This window comes from Eutrigla gurnardus (genome assembly GCF_963514095.1).
Source record: "Eutrigla gurnardus genome assembly, chromosome: 19".
In the NCBI taxonomy this organism is placed as follows: domain Eukaryota; kingdom Metazoa; phylum Chordata; class Actinopteri; order Perciformes; family Triglidae; genus Eutrigla; species Eutrigla gurnardus.
The window spans coordinates 7,738,184-7,755,454 of NC_139930.1; the positions used below are offsets into that span (position 1 = coordinate 7,738,184).

Genomic DNA, 17,271 nt, shown 5'->3' on the forward strand with positions numbered 1-17,271 from the left:
ATTTTTATAATTTTTTTTAACATATGCTTTTATATTTTAAATATATATTATTTTTAATTTTTATATATTTAAAAAATATATATTATATATTTGTATTTTTATATATATATATATTATTTCATATTTTCTATATTTTTCATATTTGTATCTATACATATATATTATTATTTTTTCATATTACAATATTTAAAATAAAATATGGATCATTGAAACAAGCAGAGGAAAGCGTACAGTGCCGTTAGGAAGTGGTTCCTTCACAGCCTCACAGCTTTATGTACAAAATGTTTTTTTCCATGACACTTTTTGTGTCAAAATTGATTAAATCGACTTTTATAAATATATTAAAATGATAAAGACAGAATGACTGAAGTTAAATTGAGGCGACTATTTAAAAGCTTCATCAATCAGACAATCTAGGGAGTTTGTATGGTTAAGGGAAGAATTGAGCAAAAAGGTATAACAGTAATTTCTCAACAGCTGGGATCACACAGCCTCTATTATAGCCAAATGAAAAGAAAGAGGGACTACCCAGCGGCTACTAAATCTGGTGCTCTGACCACACTGAGAAACCTCCACAGATGAACTTTGGTCAGGGATCAGCCCCGACCGACGGCTCTGGCACAACTACACACTGCAGCTTCTTGCTGTGGGAGATCTTTCTGGAAGGACAACAGTCCTGTGGAATTCCTCACAAATCTGGGCCGAATGGCAAAGAGGTCATAGGGAAGCCACTCCTGAGAAACTGCAGCATAAAGGCACATGAAAGAAAGTGACATCGTGAGGCTGTACGTTCTGATGAAACCGAAGCTCAATTCAGCTGCGACTGAAATAGAGACGCGGCGCGTCGGAAGGGAAACCAGGAACAGCCCGTCACTCATGGGAAAAGTCTTCACCGCCGGCTTGAAGCGGGAGTTTGAATTTGTCGAAGAGTTTCGGTGTCGTCCTGCGTCATCAGCGCTACGTGGACCCTTGGGGGGGGGGATCACAACATTGCTGAATAGCGAATCATGCTTCACTTAACTGTGCTCAGGGGCTTCATTTATCTTCTGTCCGACCGGCACAGGGCTAACAAAGCAACTGTTTCATCCAACGTATGTAACACAAAAAAGAGCTGCATCCCCCCTTCCTGTAGCTCACCTCAGCTAAACCCCCACATGCAAAGTCAGTCCACTTTAATGCAGTAGGTCTTTGATCATAATTAGCCTTCTGTTACCTCAGAAGAAAAAGAAGTTGCTATTAAAGTTTCAGTGAACTCCATTATTCTGGTGGTTACTAGCGGCAACGAATGTGTAGATATCAAACCTCATATGACAAGTAGACAATGAAGCACGGAGACAAAAAAAGGGTTGAAACACGACTCAGGAAAGATTTGATTCTCTGTTCTCTCTCTCTCACTCTCTCTCCCCCCAGGTAAACACTATGGGGTGTACAGCTGCGAGGGCTGCAAAGGGTTTTTCAAAAGGACGGTGCGCAAAGACCTGACCTACACCTGTCGCGACAACAAGAACTGTGTCATTGACAAGCGCCAGAGGAACCGCTGCCAGTACTGCCGCTACCAGAAGTGTTTAGCCATGGGCATGAAGAGAGAAGGTACAGCACATACCGTAGAGGATAAAGTCCCACTTACCCATTCCCTCATGTCTGTACTAATCCACATAGACACACACCCACACTGTTATCTGATCACTTCTCAGTTGGTAATCGGAAATATGATGCTTCCTTTTGGAGACAATTTCTCTCAAAAAAGAAATCCGTTTTGTTTGATTTTTGGCATGTATGAACTGAAGGGTGAATATTTGGCCCCTGGGACACTCAGGTTAGGGGTCTGTTTATGCAAGTTCCCCATCCTGCCTCTTATCTAATTTTACAGAAGCACTTCATCATGCATCCTGCTGTGCGTTGCAGCAGTAGCCTCTACCGTATTCAAGAAACGCTCTGCTTCCATCACCACTTGGTGGCAAATAATGCATTCAGCCGTCGCGGCCACAGAAACCTTGTATTGCTTCATGTGGAAACAGAGCGAGGCTTTGTGGGAACGGGCAGTCCTCGAGGAGTTCACTGATGTAAACCGGAGAAACAAAAACACAAACAGCGGAGCTGTGAGAACGCCGGCTCCCTCCGCATCCTCAGGATGTCACGGTCCTCGTGCTCTTCATGATTCGTACACACTTTGGGGAGTCGTGTGGGACGGCCTGCCTAGTTAGTCATGGGCAGACTTGTTTTCACAAATACAAAGATTTCTTGTGCTTAAGATATTCAGTCCCCAAAATGTAATCAAAGTAGTCCATTTGGATAATGTCTTGTAATTGCACGGCACGGGGAAAGCGTGGACCGCATTCCTCAAATTAGAGGCTGCTGACGGAATGCACATACTGCCCTTTTCAAAGGGATGCGAGGATTTAATGGCTCGCATGTTGCCACATATACAGAACATGTTGTTGCAGAAGGTTCATCAGACATTCCCTCTATTATAATTAGATCTTTAGTATCCATGTAAATGTGGTTAAAGAGATTCAAACTGAAACCGGCTTAACATAAACAGAACAGGCCTGTGTGCAGCAGAGCACCTGCAGACGTGGATGAAAAAGGAACCAAGTTATTTTTTACCCATGATGCTTTGGACAGCTTCCTGACAGCAATTACTGCATGTACAGCGATCCGGTCTGAGACAAATTAACAAAGAGTAGGGTTCTGTCTTTATGAAAGACTCTTACATGTGAAGGTCCTGCATTAGTTAGTCAGAAAACACGGCTGATGACTGCATGTCGATGCAATTGCAATCACAAGAATTGTTATGACTTTTCTTTAATGGAAAAGGGAGAAACCCTGTGCTGCTGAAGAAAGATCTAAGAAGAACAGATGACTGAGTGATTTTTCTGAGCAGCATACGTGGGAATGAATTACGATATAATGTGTTATCATATATTTTCCCTGATTGATTGTCTGAATAAGTTTAAGACTACAATTTGCTCAACTGAACAAAACTATTAGAATCAGCAATGTGATTTGTAATGGATAAGCACGAATCTGAAAATGAAAAGAGGCGTAGAAAAAGATAACCTAAAGGTCAAGTAGTCATGGAAGCAGCACACACTCTTGTGAAAAGACTGAATCCTTTTCAATGTGGATAGGTGATCATTTTCAAAGTTTACTTTTCATTTTTAAAGCTTCGTAAAACACACGTCATTCAACAGAAAATGAATAAAAGTCAAAACCCACAGTGATTATCACTGAGTGCATTTGCTTCACCTGCCCATGAAACTCCACATATCCACTCAATGACCGGCTCTTGAGTACCGGCATTGTTGAAAAAGGCTCTCCGGTCTGTAAGCGACCGTGACTTGTAAAAATTGAGTTGAATCCCTCCTGTGATCATCAGGCTGTCAAGAACATCTCTGAGGAATGATTACAGAGCCGATAAGACCAGGAGGAGTCGGGTTGTGTGGAGGAGGGGGGGGAGGGGGGGAGGAGGGAGGGGGGGAGGAGGGGGTGATCACTGGAGGTCAGGTGTGAATTTTAACACTCCACGAGGGTGTTAAAAATATTCCTGCTCTCAGCAGTGCTGTTAAGCACACTTTCACACATTGAACAAATCAATCACCGCCTCTCACAATTCTGGTCACCACGGTTACAGAATTCAAATCTAGTAGTGTATAGATTATAGCGAAGGAGCCCGGGGAGCGTAGCAGGTGTTAACCAGGTGTGTACGTGCAGGTGCATAAGTGAACAACACGAGTGAACAAGAAGAATTCATGTTGTTGTTTTTTTCTTTCTTTCTTTTTTTTTGATAAATGATTTTCCGAGGCGATTCTATCCAAGGCCAATTTGTCTTGACCTTTACTTGGCCTGCACTCCCCTCCTTCTTGCTTTTATTTATATCATTGTTAGGCTCTTTATTCCTTTCAAGGATATTATCATTTACTGCCTTTCGCCTCACCCTCAGTGCTGCCTAAGCCTCCCCCTGCACCCCGAGGGCTGTGGTTAGGGAACAAGGCAGCAGTAGCCCAACAGGCTAAGCGAATCCACAGAAAAACAGGATTAAATGAATTTATGCTCTCCCAGTCAGGAGAAGAGAGGAGGAGGAGGAGGGGAATAAAGCTAACATGATTTCAGCCCTCCTCACCTCTCCCTGACTCCAACACAAGTATTCTACCCTTGGGCTGACCTCCACCGCCAGACAGCAGTTCCTCTAAAACGGGGCCCCTTTCCCACTCCTCCTCTAACAACCCCTGCTCCCCCCAACAAGACCACGGCCTCTCTGATTCAGGACTTGGAATGGAAACCAGAGTAGGGGAAACGTAAGAAGACAGACCATCCTGCAAAAGTGTGTGTGTGTCGTCCAGGTGCGTCTGTAAGCTTGTGTGCCGACATTGAATTTCCAAAAGCCCTTTATCGTTCAACGCATAATGTCCAAAGCGTTGTTATTAATCCGTGTTCGGAGGATAAAGGTATAAAAAGCCGCAGCACTTTTTTTCTGCGGTGTCTTGAATTATAGTCCTTTGAAAAGACTAAACACACACACACAGATCTTTTCCGTCCTCACTGGAGGGGCAGAGGTGCGGTTTCTCTTGCCTGGGCCACAGTGAGTCTCGGTGTCTGCTCAGCACACAAACCACTTCCTGTGTGTCCTCGCCAAGCCAATCAGATGGGGGCGCCAACACGTTTTTTTTTTTTACTTCAACCAGTTTTTACGCACGACATGGAAAAAAATAAAAGCAATGACACAGAGTCTTTGTGTTCAGGCTTTTTCTTTTTTTTCAAATTTAAACTGTTCTGGCGACCGCGCATTGCCTAAAGAAGAAGTGACAGACCATACATTATTTATGTGTCTATAAATGTTTGTTCTTTGTATTTCTTTTATAAAAGGAGCTTGCTGTTTGTCATTGCACGCTGCATAAAAACACATCTCTTTGATAAGGGCGCTGTGAGTCCTTGAACATTTCCACGCCGCCGCATGGTGCATAATGTAGGTCCAAGGTCGCAAATATACTCCATCCATTCTGTCGAAGCAATTATTGATGATTGAACACTCCTGGATATGTTTACCGGCATAACACACACTGAGTCATGTAATATTCACTGGCTTCCACAATGACTGTAGCAGACACAGGCGAGGGAACACACAAACACACACACATGTCCAAACGTGTAGATGTATTTGTTTTTTTACTGATGTACCAGCGAAGTTACTAATTAGGGAAGATTGCGTGTTGAAAGCTGTTCCATCTTCTTCTACAAATGCATTGCAAACCACAAAAAAAATTAATCTCAGATACAATGGTGGAAAAGGAATCTACCAGTGTAATTCCCCTCGCTTGATGAGCGTCTCCAGAAATGAGTCGCGTTCAGTATCTCAAACAAAACGTATTGTTATACTTGGATCTAGAATGTTGTGTTGTGGAAACATTTTTGAAAATGGCGTTTGGAAATAACCTCGCCACATTGCATCCTCAGTGTGTTGAAATGAACTTGCATTAAAAGTTGAAGAATTAAAGCTGCATCAACAAGTGGTTGGTCCTTGAAAAACAAACAATCCTGATGAACGGAAGTCCTTCTTTTAGCTCTTATTTGGTCTCCACCAACTCTTGTGGAAAATACCTGTTGCTTACTTTGTTTCCCATTTGGTGTTCAACCGTTAATGCACAGTCGGTCCATCAGAGCTTGTTTGCTTCCAACCGCTGCCTGCTGTTGGAAGCAAACAGGGCTGATGATGACAGCGGGGAGTCCAAGTGGTAAATGTGCTGCAGCAAAACAAAAGCTAAAAGAAGCTAAACGAAGCGTGGAGTCGCCTCATAATTCTCTGTGAGTCATTAGGAGAGACCACTTTCACATTACCATTAGTCATGTGATTCATGGTCAACACAAAAATCATTGAATGATGCAGTTTTAATATTCTATAATTACAGCTTGACCAGAATGCAGACATTTTCATAGAAACCCCTCAATTTAAATCTAGTAAATCTGTCTTTTAACATACATGTCAACACATTAGTACTAGACCAGCTGATGTCTCTACTTAGGATGCAGGTTATTTATGTATTGAATATAGTATTTCACTGAGCCCTCTAACATTGTTTGTTCATATTTACATCATTTTTCGTGCTCTCTCAGAAACAAGAATCTGCTGATTAATCCTGTCGTTAAATGCACATATGACTATTTAATACCTGGCATTGAAAACTCCCGTTGGTTGATTAGTGACTAGAAACATTGTTAAAGCACCAAACAAAAAACAGCAGTAGTGACCGGAACCAGTTTTGTTACATGCAGCCGTTCAGGAGGAGCGCCAGCGAGCCAAGGAGAGGAACGAGAGCGAGGTGGAGTCCACCTGCTGCGCCAACGAGGACATGCCCGTGGAGAAGATCCTGGAGGCGGAGCAGGCGGTGGAGCCCAAGACCGAGACCTACATCGAGACCAACCTCGGCGCGCCATCCAATTCGGTGAGTCGCTATTTTTTACACAAACACACACGTACTCGTCATTCGGTGACAAATCACCACTTTGTGTATGGACACACACACACACAAAGGGTGATGTGTTTATATTTAACCCGGGGAGCATGTTTACTCCTACATCTCTTAGGGCAGATGTCTTGTGGAGGGACCCACTATTAAAATCCTATTAAAATGTGTTGCTGATTAAACCGTGACAATAATAATTTGCCTAAAGTGCCATGAATAAAAGTACTTTTGTAATGATGTATGTTTCCAATGCTGAGCCATTAAAATAGTAATTATTGACAGGTTTATACATTTATAGAACATATTTTAATTCTATATCGGCATTTCTACATCACAGTTTCACAACATAACATTTAACAAATAGGAAGATTCATATTTGATTATTATAGGTTCTATTCATGTTAATTTGGGTGTATTTTGGGACTTATTTACATTTTTGGAAGAAAAAAGTTATATCTAATCATTTCGGGGACCCCTGCAGTAACTCTGCGGACCCCCTAGGGGTCACGGACTCCCTAGGGGTCACGGACTCCCTGTTGAAGATCTCTGTCTTAGGTTATACTTGTCACCATCGGCTGCCAATGTAACCTTAACTTGACTATAAATAAACTGTAACGTGGATGACAATAATTAATGGCCGTTGTATTGGCACAATAAACTACTCTGAGATAAATATCAGAACAGCTGATCGTGTTACTTTTGTTGACACGGGAGAGAATATTTTGAATGGGGTGTCAGAAGCTAAAACAACGAGCATGAAGTGAAATCCTTCATCACCCTACTTTTACTCTCTTTTGCCGTTTTCTTATAGATGTGAGAAAGTTGTAAATCTTCTGATGTGTGTGATAATTATCACTGATGTTAAAATGTGTCCATACACAGTATCCTATAGCCTAATCTGCAGAGTTGTGTTTTTGCAGTCGGTAAGGAAGAACTTAATGCATTATTTAGCAGTGATACGTAACGATGCAAGACTTGAATCAAAATGGCTTCACTTTTCCGACCCAGACGTTGCTGCCTGGTCTGCATACTAACAGCTTAGCATATGTACTTTTGTCCTTTGCAGTTTCAACGTAGTACTCATCACGTGATTGTTGTACAGATTGGAATCAGGATGTGTTCAGAGTATTTTCTCTGGGATAAAACTTTGGGTTGTTTGTGTTGGCAGCCGGGGAAGTGGCCTGCTGGTGAAGATGGGTGTGATTGCTGTTTGTCCTCCCTCTTTTAGTCCCTTTGGAGTCCGGGCCGCTGGTTTACCTGTTCACCTTGCATTATCTCCCTCGCTCAGCTGTGAGCTTCCCCCGTCTCCCCCCTCAGTATCAGCTGGGCACTGTGGGCCGTCTTTGACACAGAGGAGACGGAGAGTGATGAATTATGCAACAGGCAGACTGTTCCTGAAAGCGTCCCACAAAGCTTCAGCTTCCTCAGGAATTCTGCTGGAACATGAGAAACAGAGGAGCTGCAGCAGCAGCTTAGCAGAGGAGGCAGCGGGGAAGGGAGAGGCAGAGGGAGGGAGGGCTTCTTCTGGGATTCATCTGCTTCAGGGGAGGGAAATGTCCTATGAAGTGAAGGTAGAAATGTGAGGGCTGTTATGTGAGTAAATGGGGAGCTATTTTGGGGGCCCAGATGGAAATGTAGGAGATGAGCCTTGACATTAGGGAGCGGGAGAAGGAGCGGGGAGTCGCGGGGGAGCGGCTGGCAGCTCAGACACACTAATGCACTGAGTGTGTTTTGGACTCAGCCACGGTGGGTCCCTGGATGCCGGCTGCCTGCCCGACACCAAGGAGAGCAGTTTTTCTGAAGGGCTACATAAGAGATGAAAACAGCACTCATATATGGATGTGCAGGGCTGGAATTTTATGTTGATTAGTGGAATTATATCAAGTTGTCAACCCATGAAGTTGTAATTACAGTAGAAACGTAGCTTCATGTTCATTTTGAAACAATTGGTGTATTGTGTTTAACAGTAGAGCACAGTTTGGATTGGACAAGTTTCATTATGCAGTTTTAAAGGCATTGTGAACATATTTATCAGTAGATAATAAATATATTTGAATCTTGTTTAAGTTATGTGTTTTCTTACTTAACAGTGCAGATGGTTTGGCTTTTGTGTGCAGAGGTGTTGAGATGTTCACCTCTAAAATACCCCAGAGCTGAAAAGGAATGAAGGTATTGTTGAGTGCTTTGAGCATCACAAACAAACCTCTGTTCACCTTGTTGTTGCTGCAGGAGCAACCCTTGGTTGCTGGAATATCCATTATTATCGGAATAATCATAAATATCATCACAAATGATTTGAAGATGGTCGAGAAGTGAATAAATAGAGCCTGATTTAACATATACAGGATGCTTAAGTGTCATTTTTTAGGATGACATTGCGAATCACATTTATTTTAGCTGGATCATCGTGATTACATTTTCATATCCCATGCCTAGTCATGGAGCATGTGTCTGTCTGCAGCCCTCAGTGACAGGGACGGCAATGAACAGGCGAAACAAGGAGGAGACTTCCTGTATCTAAAACCCGGGCAATTAAAACATTCCTACATACCGCTAGGAGCATGCGAGAAAACATCACTTTTAACTCACCCAAAGTGGAGCCCGGGAGGTTGGCCGACTATCAGCATTAGGCTGCCCTGACCACAAGGACTCCCCCTTCTCTCCCGTTCCCCGGCCCCCTGCCTCCCCCCCTGGAAGGCCTCCATTGAGAAGCACTGCCCCGTGCTGTAATTAATCACAGGGCCCAGGCCATGAGTGTACACCATGAATAGGCCACCGCCACCGTCTAATGGCCGGGGTCTGGCCAACCTGAATAAAGTGTGTTTATCTCATGGTGACCTAGAACAGGAGTTAAACAGGCGTTAGTAATATGCCTTCAGTTAGACAGGGAGAGGCCTTCTCATAAGGAGGAGGGGGCGTTTCTTTACCTCTACTCTATGTATTTCTCTCCCCTATCTTCCTCTCATTGTTTCCTGATGGCTGTCCTACCGTAGATGCATTACTTTATAGGAAGGTTGAATTTCTTATCCTTTCCTGAGTTTAAGGCAGGGAGCGTTGCTGTTCTTTGGATGATAATTAGCTGATGATTCATCCCCGCTTCCGCATCTGAGCACGGCTTCTTTTGTCCTCCCCCAATTGAAAAATGTGGGGCACTTGAAAACTACATTTCCATAGTGATCCATCTGAGTACCCAAGGTTGGCTCTGTTGTCACGCCAGTATCGTCTGGTTCAAGCTGAATAATGAAAAATTGAAAGGAGAATCTTTCGTCTCCCCTCCGCGAGTGATGAAAATTTCATAGGACAGTATGCAAGCCTGGCGTTTCTCTAAGTTGCCGAGATGATCGACCGTGGCGGGGAAGCATGTGTGGCCAGAAATCCCTTTGACTTGCTGGGAAGACAGTGTTTGTATTTTTTTTATTTTTTTATTTTTTAAATCCAGCGCCTTAAAATGTCTTATTTACTTCCTGTTTCCCAGCTGTGATGTTGACAGTAGAGGAGGAGGCTGAGCTGTGAGGTATTCCCAGGTGGACTCTTGTACTTCTACACGGAGGTTAATGTTGTTCCCTCGCAGGTCACAGCGGACTCCTCCATTGTGGCCCGATAACATCCTAAATGCTGTTCTGTGACTCCAACAGTAAGTACAGTAATGTGATGCCGGAGGATTGTTGCGGGAAAGTGTAAGCTCCTCTCCCCTGTCATCTCGGCAGACAGGAGCAAAGAAACCAGGTCAGTGTAAACACGGCTAAGATAGCCATACAACATTCATGAGGCTTGCCATGTTTAACGAGAACCCTGGGACTTGTATTCTTATGTGGAGGGGTGGCTGGACCGTGGCGTGCACTGAAGCCCCCTCGCCCCCTTTTTCGTTTGTTTTTCTTTGTTTTGGCTGCCGTTGCTCTTCGGAATGATTTAGCTGAATCTGTTCAGAGTTTTTTTTTTTTTTTCAGAGGGGAAGTGCGGCTCACGAAAACTGTCGCGGTGAGCTGCGGCGTCCACGTCTCCCACGGAGATCAGATGCTGAAATATTCATAAGTTGCCTGTTTTCTTTCTCCACCCCCCTGAAGGAAAGAAAAGAGGACTTTTATAGTTTTCCAAAAACAGTGTAAGCTCTGTGTCTGGTTGAAGTTTTTCACATGTGTGATACTCTGCAGTCAGTGTGGGTTTCACACCGTAGGGAGGGAAGGAAGGGATGCTCTTTGGCCTGCCTGTTTTAAAAGGAGAGTCTGAGCGGAGGGATCTTTCCTCCTTCATCTTGAACTAATCTTCTCCCGAGAGCCGCAGTTGATGTGGGGATCCTCCGAGCTTTTAGCATCGATCGGTGGGATTTGGCGGAGGGGAAGTTGGGGAGAAGTTGCCGACAGTTTTTGTCAGAGTGCGAGTTCACTGAGGGAGACTCTGAATTTAAGGATGTTTACTCGATTTGAAATTATGCACAAAAGCATGTGCACAAAGCCTTTGTTTACACACATGCATATCAAGGGTTTGTGCTCCGGGGATGATGGGACATTTCCCGTCTGAGATTGACAGTATTGTTCTGTATTTTCTTTTTTTCACCTACCCAGATGGATTCCAGTGAGTTAGTCGTACTGTATGTGTGTTGCATTAGTATTCCACCGCAGCTCATAAACTCCCTCGTGGTCAAAGAATAATGTCTCCCAATCTGATGTATTGTGACGGCTGAGGACACGTAGTCCTTGTCTCTGGACTGGGCGCTTAAATTGCACCCAGAAATTATAATATTAACAGGAAAACGCTTCATATTCTGCAGCGAAGCTAACGTTATGGACCGAGACATCTCACTCTTGTTATTTATGGCTGGGGATGTGGAGATTGTGGACACCTGAAGTGCAGTTTATATCTTGCAATTTACATGATTCTTCTGAATGACGCCAGCATTTTGGAGACTTTCTTTAAAATTTTGCGACAAAAAAGCTCAAATAAACACAAGCTAACTTTTTTAGACTGTAAGTGTTCTAACATCCTGTAGCCTTTCATGGATGGTAAATGTGCATTCTCTTGATTCAAGGGGAGCTGGATTCATTTTAATGAAATGGAACTGTTTTGTGTAAGGAGGTAGATTGTTCTGTAATTGAAGAGAAACAGTACAGATATAGATTCACTGTTCACAAGAGGGGCTTTTTAAAAGCAAATGCTCTGCGGCCTAACATAACATACATTAAAATAATAGCGATGTCCATGCAGGATCCTTCTTTGGCCTTTCGTCCAGCTTTTACGCTCGTCTCATCGAGACCTAATAGATCTGATGTGGAGAAATCAATGAGGGATTGAAGCTTTCTCCTTGGTTCACTTTATTTCTCAGAGGAACTGGCCACTGTTCCTCTTTAGGGCCCTAAATGGACAATGTACATTGAGTCCATTAGCCGGCCTAGTCCACTACCAAGAACTGCTTGTTTTCATCATTCATTGAAAATCACATGATTTCTTTCCCCCTCTCGAATCAACAACAATGAATCTTTTGAAAACGCATAAAAAAACTTGGATACATAAAAATAGCTTCCCGTTCATGAACTCCTATTAGCTTCTGATGAACAATCACTGTGGGGATTTGTGTGACCTGGAGAACAGTCGCAGTCTAGTAAATATGAATAATCAGTATACACAATTATATGGGTTTGCTAAAGGCCTGCCCAGCCTGATAATAAAGTCCCACTGGAGCTCCTTAGTGCTTGTTATGTTGTGAAGTGTCAGTGGAGTGTCAGGAGGGGCCTCTTGAGCTCCACTTGCTGCTTGAAAGGCTGATTTGTGTGTCGGCTAAAAGGTCCCTAAAGAAAGAGCCCGCTTGGTGAAAAGCCGTTTTCCTCACCGGCGGCTCTCTGCAGGTATTTCCTCCGCGAGCTGGAACAGAACCGCTGTTTGTTTTGTCTACGCACTGGCTCCCGTTTAGAGGATATTATTCATAGTACTCGTGTAAGTGTGATGTCTGTGTGTTGATGTGGCTCAACCCGACACCAGGCTCTCAGCCAGAAAGACCCTAGTGCACTAAATGAGACGTTTTTAACGGTTTGATTTCACGTAAATGTCTAACTTCCAGATTTGTCTGTTTCCCTGCAGCCCAACGACCCGGTGACAAATATCTGTCAGGCGGCTGACAAGCAGCTCTTTACCCTGGTGGAGTGGGCCAAGAGGATCCCGCACTTCTCTGAGCTGCCACTGGACGACCAGGTCATCCTCCTACGAGCAGGTCTGTCAGAAAGATAACACAACAGTTATTTTGTTAGTATTGATCGAGGGCTGTGTGTCGGCAAGAGCATGGCGGTATGATACATGTCAGATACGGAGGTTTGGTTCGATAAATTGCCATAATGAAAGGGGCAAATCTATTTTAGGAAATCTGTCGTATATAAAGAACACACTATATGCAGAAAATCTGAGTCACAAAAAATCTCACAAACATTTTTTTATGCAATCAAACCTGTGCGATTTGCATTAATAATTGTAATATTCAACATTGTAGCGCTAATTTTTGTGCAATCTGAGCCACTTTCGGCCACAAATAAATTGAGAATCGATATATTGTTTTTGTGAAGTGAATATTGCGATTTTTTCTTACACCCCAACATTTAAACAGCTTCCCTGAGATGGTAAATCGTAAAAGCTTAATCAAGACATAATATAGAGCAAGTTAAAATAAAGCAATAAAATATAAACATAAATACAATTCTGATATAAGCCTGAAAGACAAAAACTGAAGTAATCCATTATTATCTGTGAGAACAAAGCTAGCTCTTGTGCCGTGTGAACTGGCACCCTAGTACTATATATATATATATATATTTTTTTTTTATATATATATATAGCCGTAACCGTGACCATTCCATAGCCGTGAAAGGCTGTCTTGGTCATGTGACTGAGACGGGAGTCAGACCCACCAAGGTCACAGCAGCTCATTGTTGTATCTGCTGTATGCAGAAAAGCAAGCCAACCACTCAGGATCACAGAAGCAGCCACGTAAAACGGAGTGAATCATCCGTCACTTCTTTTCCACTCACCCACATCACATGCACGGAGGTCTTTTGGGTTCTTTCAACACATTGCCCTTGTTGCCTGCTTGTCGCTCCAAATTACACCATTATATTCTAAATCCACCTAGAGGGGGGGGGGGGGAATGCTATTACACACCCATCATACCCCGGAAAATATAAACCCTCCCATCGTTCCCTATCCTCTGCACATCCAATGATGGAGAAGCTTCAGCAAAGCAGAGAGAGACATTATTCCGGAGAGCTCGGCTCTCAGGTTTTCTATAAATAACCGCTTTAGTTCTGCTGTATCACAGATAAAAGCATCCCGGCTCCTCTCATACCCAACTCAACTCTGGGGAGAAGAGGCGAGTGTTGCCAGGCAGAACAGTTAAAGGAGCCCTGTCACTCAGAAGGCAGCGTCTTGTGTCTTTGGTGCTCTCTGTGTCGAGCCCCCGCTTTGGCACATCAAGCCCGTTGTCTTCATTGTGATGGCAGGCGCAGTTCATCCCTTTTTACACGCTTGTCTCCTCAGAAAGCATGATTCAAATGTCTTCGTGATAACCTGATGCCTGTGCTTGAGAAAGCTGCACGCTTTTACCGCGCAGCTTAATTGATTCATTGGAATTCCCCCTCTTTGTTGTCACTTTCATTTTGCCTGAATGCTGCGTGAACTTTTGTACCGGGATTTGCCTGTTTGTTTTTTTTTGTCCTCATACTTTCCCTCGATCCTTCTCTCCATCTTTGCAGGTTGGAATGAACTCCTCATTGCGTCATTTTCGCACCGCTCGATAACGATTAAAGACGGGATCCTGTTGGCGACCGGGCTGCACGTCCACCGCAACAGCGCCCATAGTGCCGGAGTGGGAGCCATCTTTGACAGGTAGCTATTATCACATTACTGAACTTGTGTTTAATCATAGTTAAACTAATATTTAAGTGCAACCTACAGCTACCACCTTTAATAATATCATAACATGTTTTGACAAGTGCCTTATAAATTGTAACAAATGGATTTATTAGTGGCTTAGAAATAATCTATAAATGTTTTACAGGTCAGTAATAAGCCACTAATAAGGACAATATGTTACCAGATTGGGGGAAATATAATACTAATTACTTTGGGTTATAAATGGTTTATTAATGGCTTATTACTAATCTGTTAAGCATTGATACATGATAATACTTAGCTATCTACTTGATAAAATAAAAGGCAATTAAAGGTAATGTACATGTAAATATTTAATATATCTTAACCAATGATTTGTTAATAAATCATACATACTTAAATAAAAATAAAAAATTATTGGAAAGTAGTTTACGGCATGTGACGTTTTGGTTTCTTCCACGGAAATATTAAACTCGAACTGAATGGCGAATCAGCACAAGAACTATTGATGGACTCAGGTATATTAAACACATGTACGCATCAGGGATCTCTCAAACACCGAACTGCTCAGAAAATGCTGAATCCCAAAAATCCATGCACAAGTCACTCAGTGAAGTCGGGCGTGCACACCAACCGCCCGGGTGACTGTTATTGACATTCCAGCTGTCTGACAGGCTGAACTCTCACAGGAGTCTGCAGCGTCGGTTCAGCAGCATCACACCTTCAGCTGAACAAACGGAGAGAATTTGGAAAGTTAGAAAAGACACAAGTCAAGTATTCTGTTAATATTGTTCATCAGCGATTATTGTGGAAGTTTGACAGGTTCAGTGTTTTCAGCTGAGCTGGATCGTAGACTGTATATAAGAAGTGGATGTAGTCCCCGTGACATCACCAGTTTGTTTGTGGACTACAGTTTTGAAGCCTGGAGTTTGGCATTAACAACCAGTAAACCAAAACAAGCAGCAGAGTGGCTGCTAAAAAAATCGATTCTAAAACATATTTTTATCAACTTGTTTAAACAACTAAACTCATGTTAAACATTTCCACGTGATGCAAGACTTCTTAAACAGATAATATGTGAACAGTGAAACAACTTTTAAAATTATTTTGCAATTACCATCTTTCAACTATATATAAATATTGAGGGTAAAAAATAATCTTCCGTAATTCAAAGTGAACTTAACAACTAAGTGTTGAAGTCATCTTAGCAGCTAATTGCATTGGTAGCGTGGTAGCACTGCATTGACGTGTGGTAGCCAGGGGCTAGGCTGGGGGTGGCACCGGCTACCCCTGGAATCTGATTGGCCACCCTCCCTGGCCACCCCCACAAGAGCTGTCAATCAGTTTGTTCAATTATTGTTTCAAAACTTGAACACTCTTGGACTACTCCACAAAAGATCTGTGTTCAAGGGGCCTCAGATTTTGTGTCCAGTACATAGTTCTGACATGCTACTCTGTTCAATGTGTATTATTTGGGTAAATAAATTGTTCTGTTATTCATACATTTACTATACAAGACTGTAGGGCATTTTTTTTTTTTTAATTGCAATTTCAATGTGCCACCCTTCTACAGTCTGTGCCCCTACCTGGCCCCCCCAATAAAACATTCTAGACACGCCCCTGGTGGTAGCGGTTCTGCATCAAACTAATACCTCCATTTCAAGAAACCAGAATGTTGATATGATAAAGCATTTCATAGCGTAGTGAGCTGTAGTCATTTCTGGAAGCACAGTTGGTCTACCAATTAGACTATGAAGTTTTCATTCACACAAAGTGTCGAAAAAAATCTCGTCACGAGATCTAAATCCGTATCGAAATGTTTCAAACGCTGCCCAGCCCCGGCTGTCATCAGACCCACATTAACGGCCGCCTGTCGTCTCCTCTCTTGTGTCTCTGCCCATCTGATTACCAAGCGTCCGTGTCCAATCGTCTGCCTCCACAGCCACAGGACATATTCCATCTCTGGCATTAACTGTGGCGAGCATTAAGATGCAGAGGACTGATAATGTTTCTCTATCTAGTCCTCTCTCGCTCTCCCTCCCCCTACAAATGAACACTCTAATTAACTCAAACACTTTTCTTTTCCCTTTCTTTTTTTTCCAGCCCTGTTGTTCCTCCTTGGAGCAAATTGAATTAGAAGGAGCTAAGAGCCACGATAGACTTTACTATCGGAGGGAGAGTAACGGAGTGAGAGGGAAAATATAGAGCTCGGAGGAGCGGGTGTGACCGAGTCAAAGAGGGGTGAGGAGTTCGAGCGACTCCCCGCACCGACACTCCCACCAGTGATGTCACACGCAGACAGTGGGAGTGCTGGTGTTGGATTACAGCTCGTGTTTACTCTGTGGCTTTCCTTTTATGAAAACCATGTACCAAATATAATGACTCTGTAAACTTTTCCACTGATCTAACTGTGCCAATGTGGGCCGCTTGTGTGTATTTGTTTTTAAATAGATTTGAGCTGGATGGTCATTAAAACATATTTTTAATGCCCCAGTCTGGATCTGGATAATTCACATGGAGAGTAGTGTGTCATTTAGAAAACTCTTACCAATTAGAGGAAAATGGTTTCCTCCGATGGTAACTTCTGATCCAACAGAAAAACTCTCCAGTAGCCGAGACGGATTCGGAACTTCACCTTGTGTCTCTGACTCTGGTTTATTTTGTCTCTCTTTTTTGTGCAGAGTGCTCACAGAACTGGTGTCAAAGATGAGGGACATGCAGATGGATAAGACAGAACTGGGGTGCCTTCGAGCCATAGTCCTTTTCAACCCAGGTAACTATCACTGAAAGCAGGCGAGCTTTGGCCGTGGCAGCTGGAAGTCGGGTGTTACAAAGATGTGCACTTCTAAAAGAGCGTTTTATTTCACTTTGACTTTGGACCTGGAAACCTGAAAAGCACATGGAATATAAGAGAAAAAGTCTGATGTTTGTAAAAATTTCT

At 43.0% G+C, this 17,271-nt stretch overlaps 1 protein-coding gene across 4 annotated transcripts in view; it reads left to right on the top strand.

Annotated features, from left to right (window-relative positions):
* The window catches only part of rxraa (retinoid X receptor, alpha a), a 99,183-nt gene that overhangs the window by 74,110 nt on the left and 7,802 nt on the right, over positions 1–17,271 (top strand). For 2 of the 4 annotated variants that reach the window (XM_084035079.1, XM_084035078.1), the window contains exons 5-9: positions 1,411–1,590; positions 6,256–6,440; positions 12,534–12,663; positions 14,192–14,324; positions 17,012–17,103. In XM_084035079.1, coding sequence (XP_083891205.1) covers positions 1,411–1,590; positions 6,256–6,440; positions 12,534–12,663; positions 14,192–14,324; positions 17,012–17,103 — 720 coding nt within the window. The remainder of the gene's footprint in view (positions 1–1,410; positions 1,591–6,255; positions 6,441–12,533; positions 12,664–14,191; positions 14,325–17,011; positions 17,104–17,271) is intronic. The other 2 variants (XM_084035081.1, XM_084035080.1) reach the window with 1 other exon arrangement.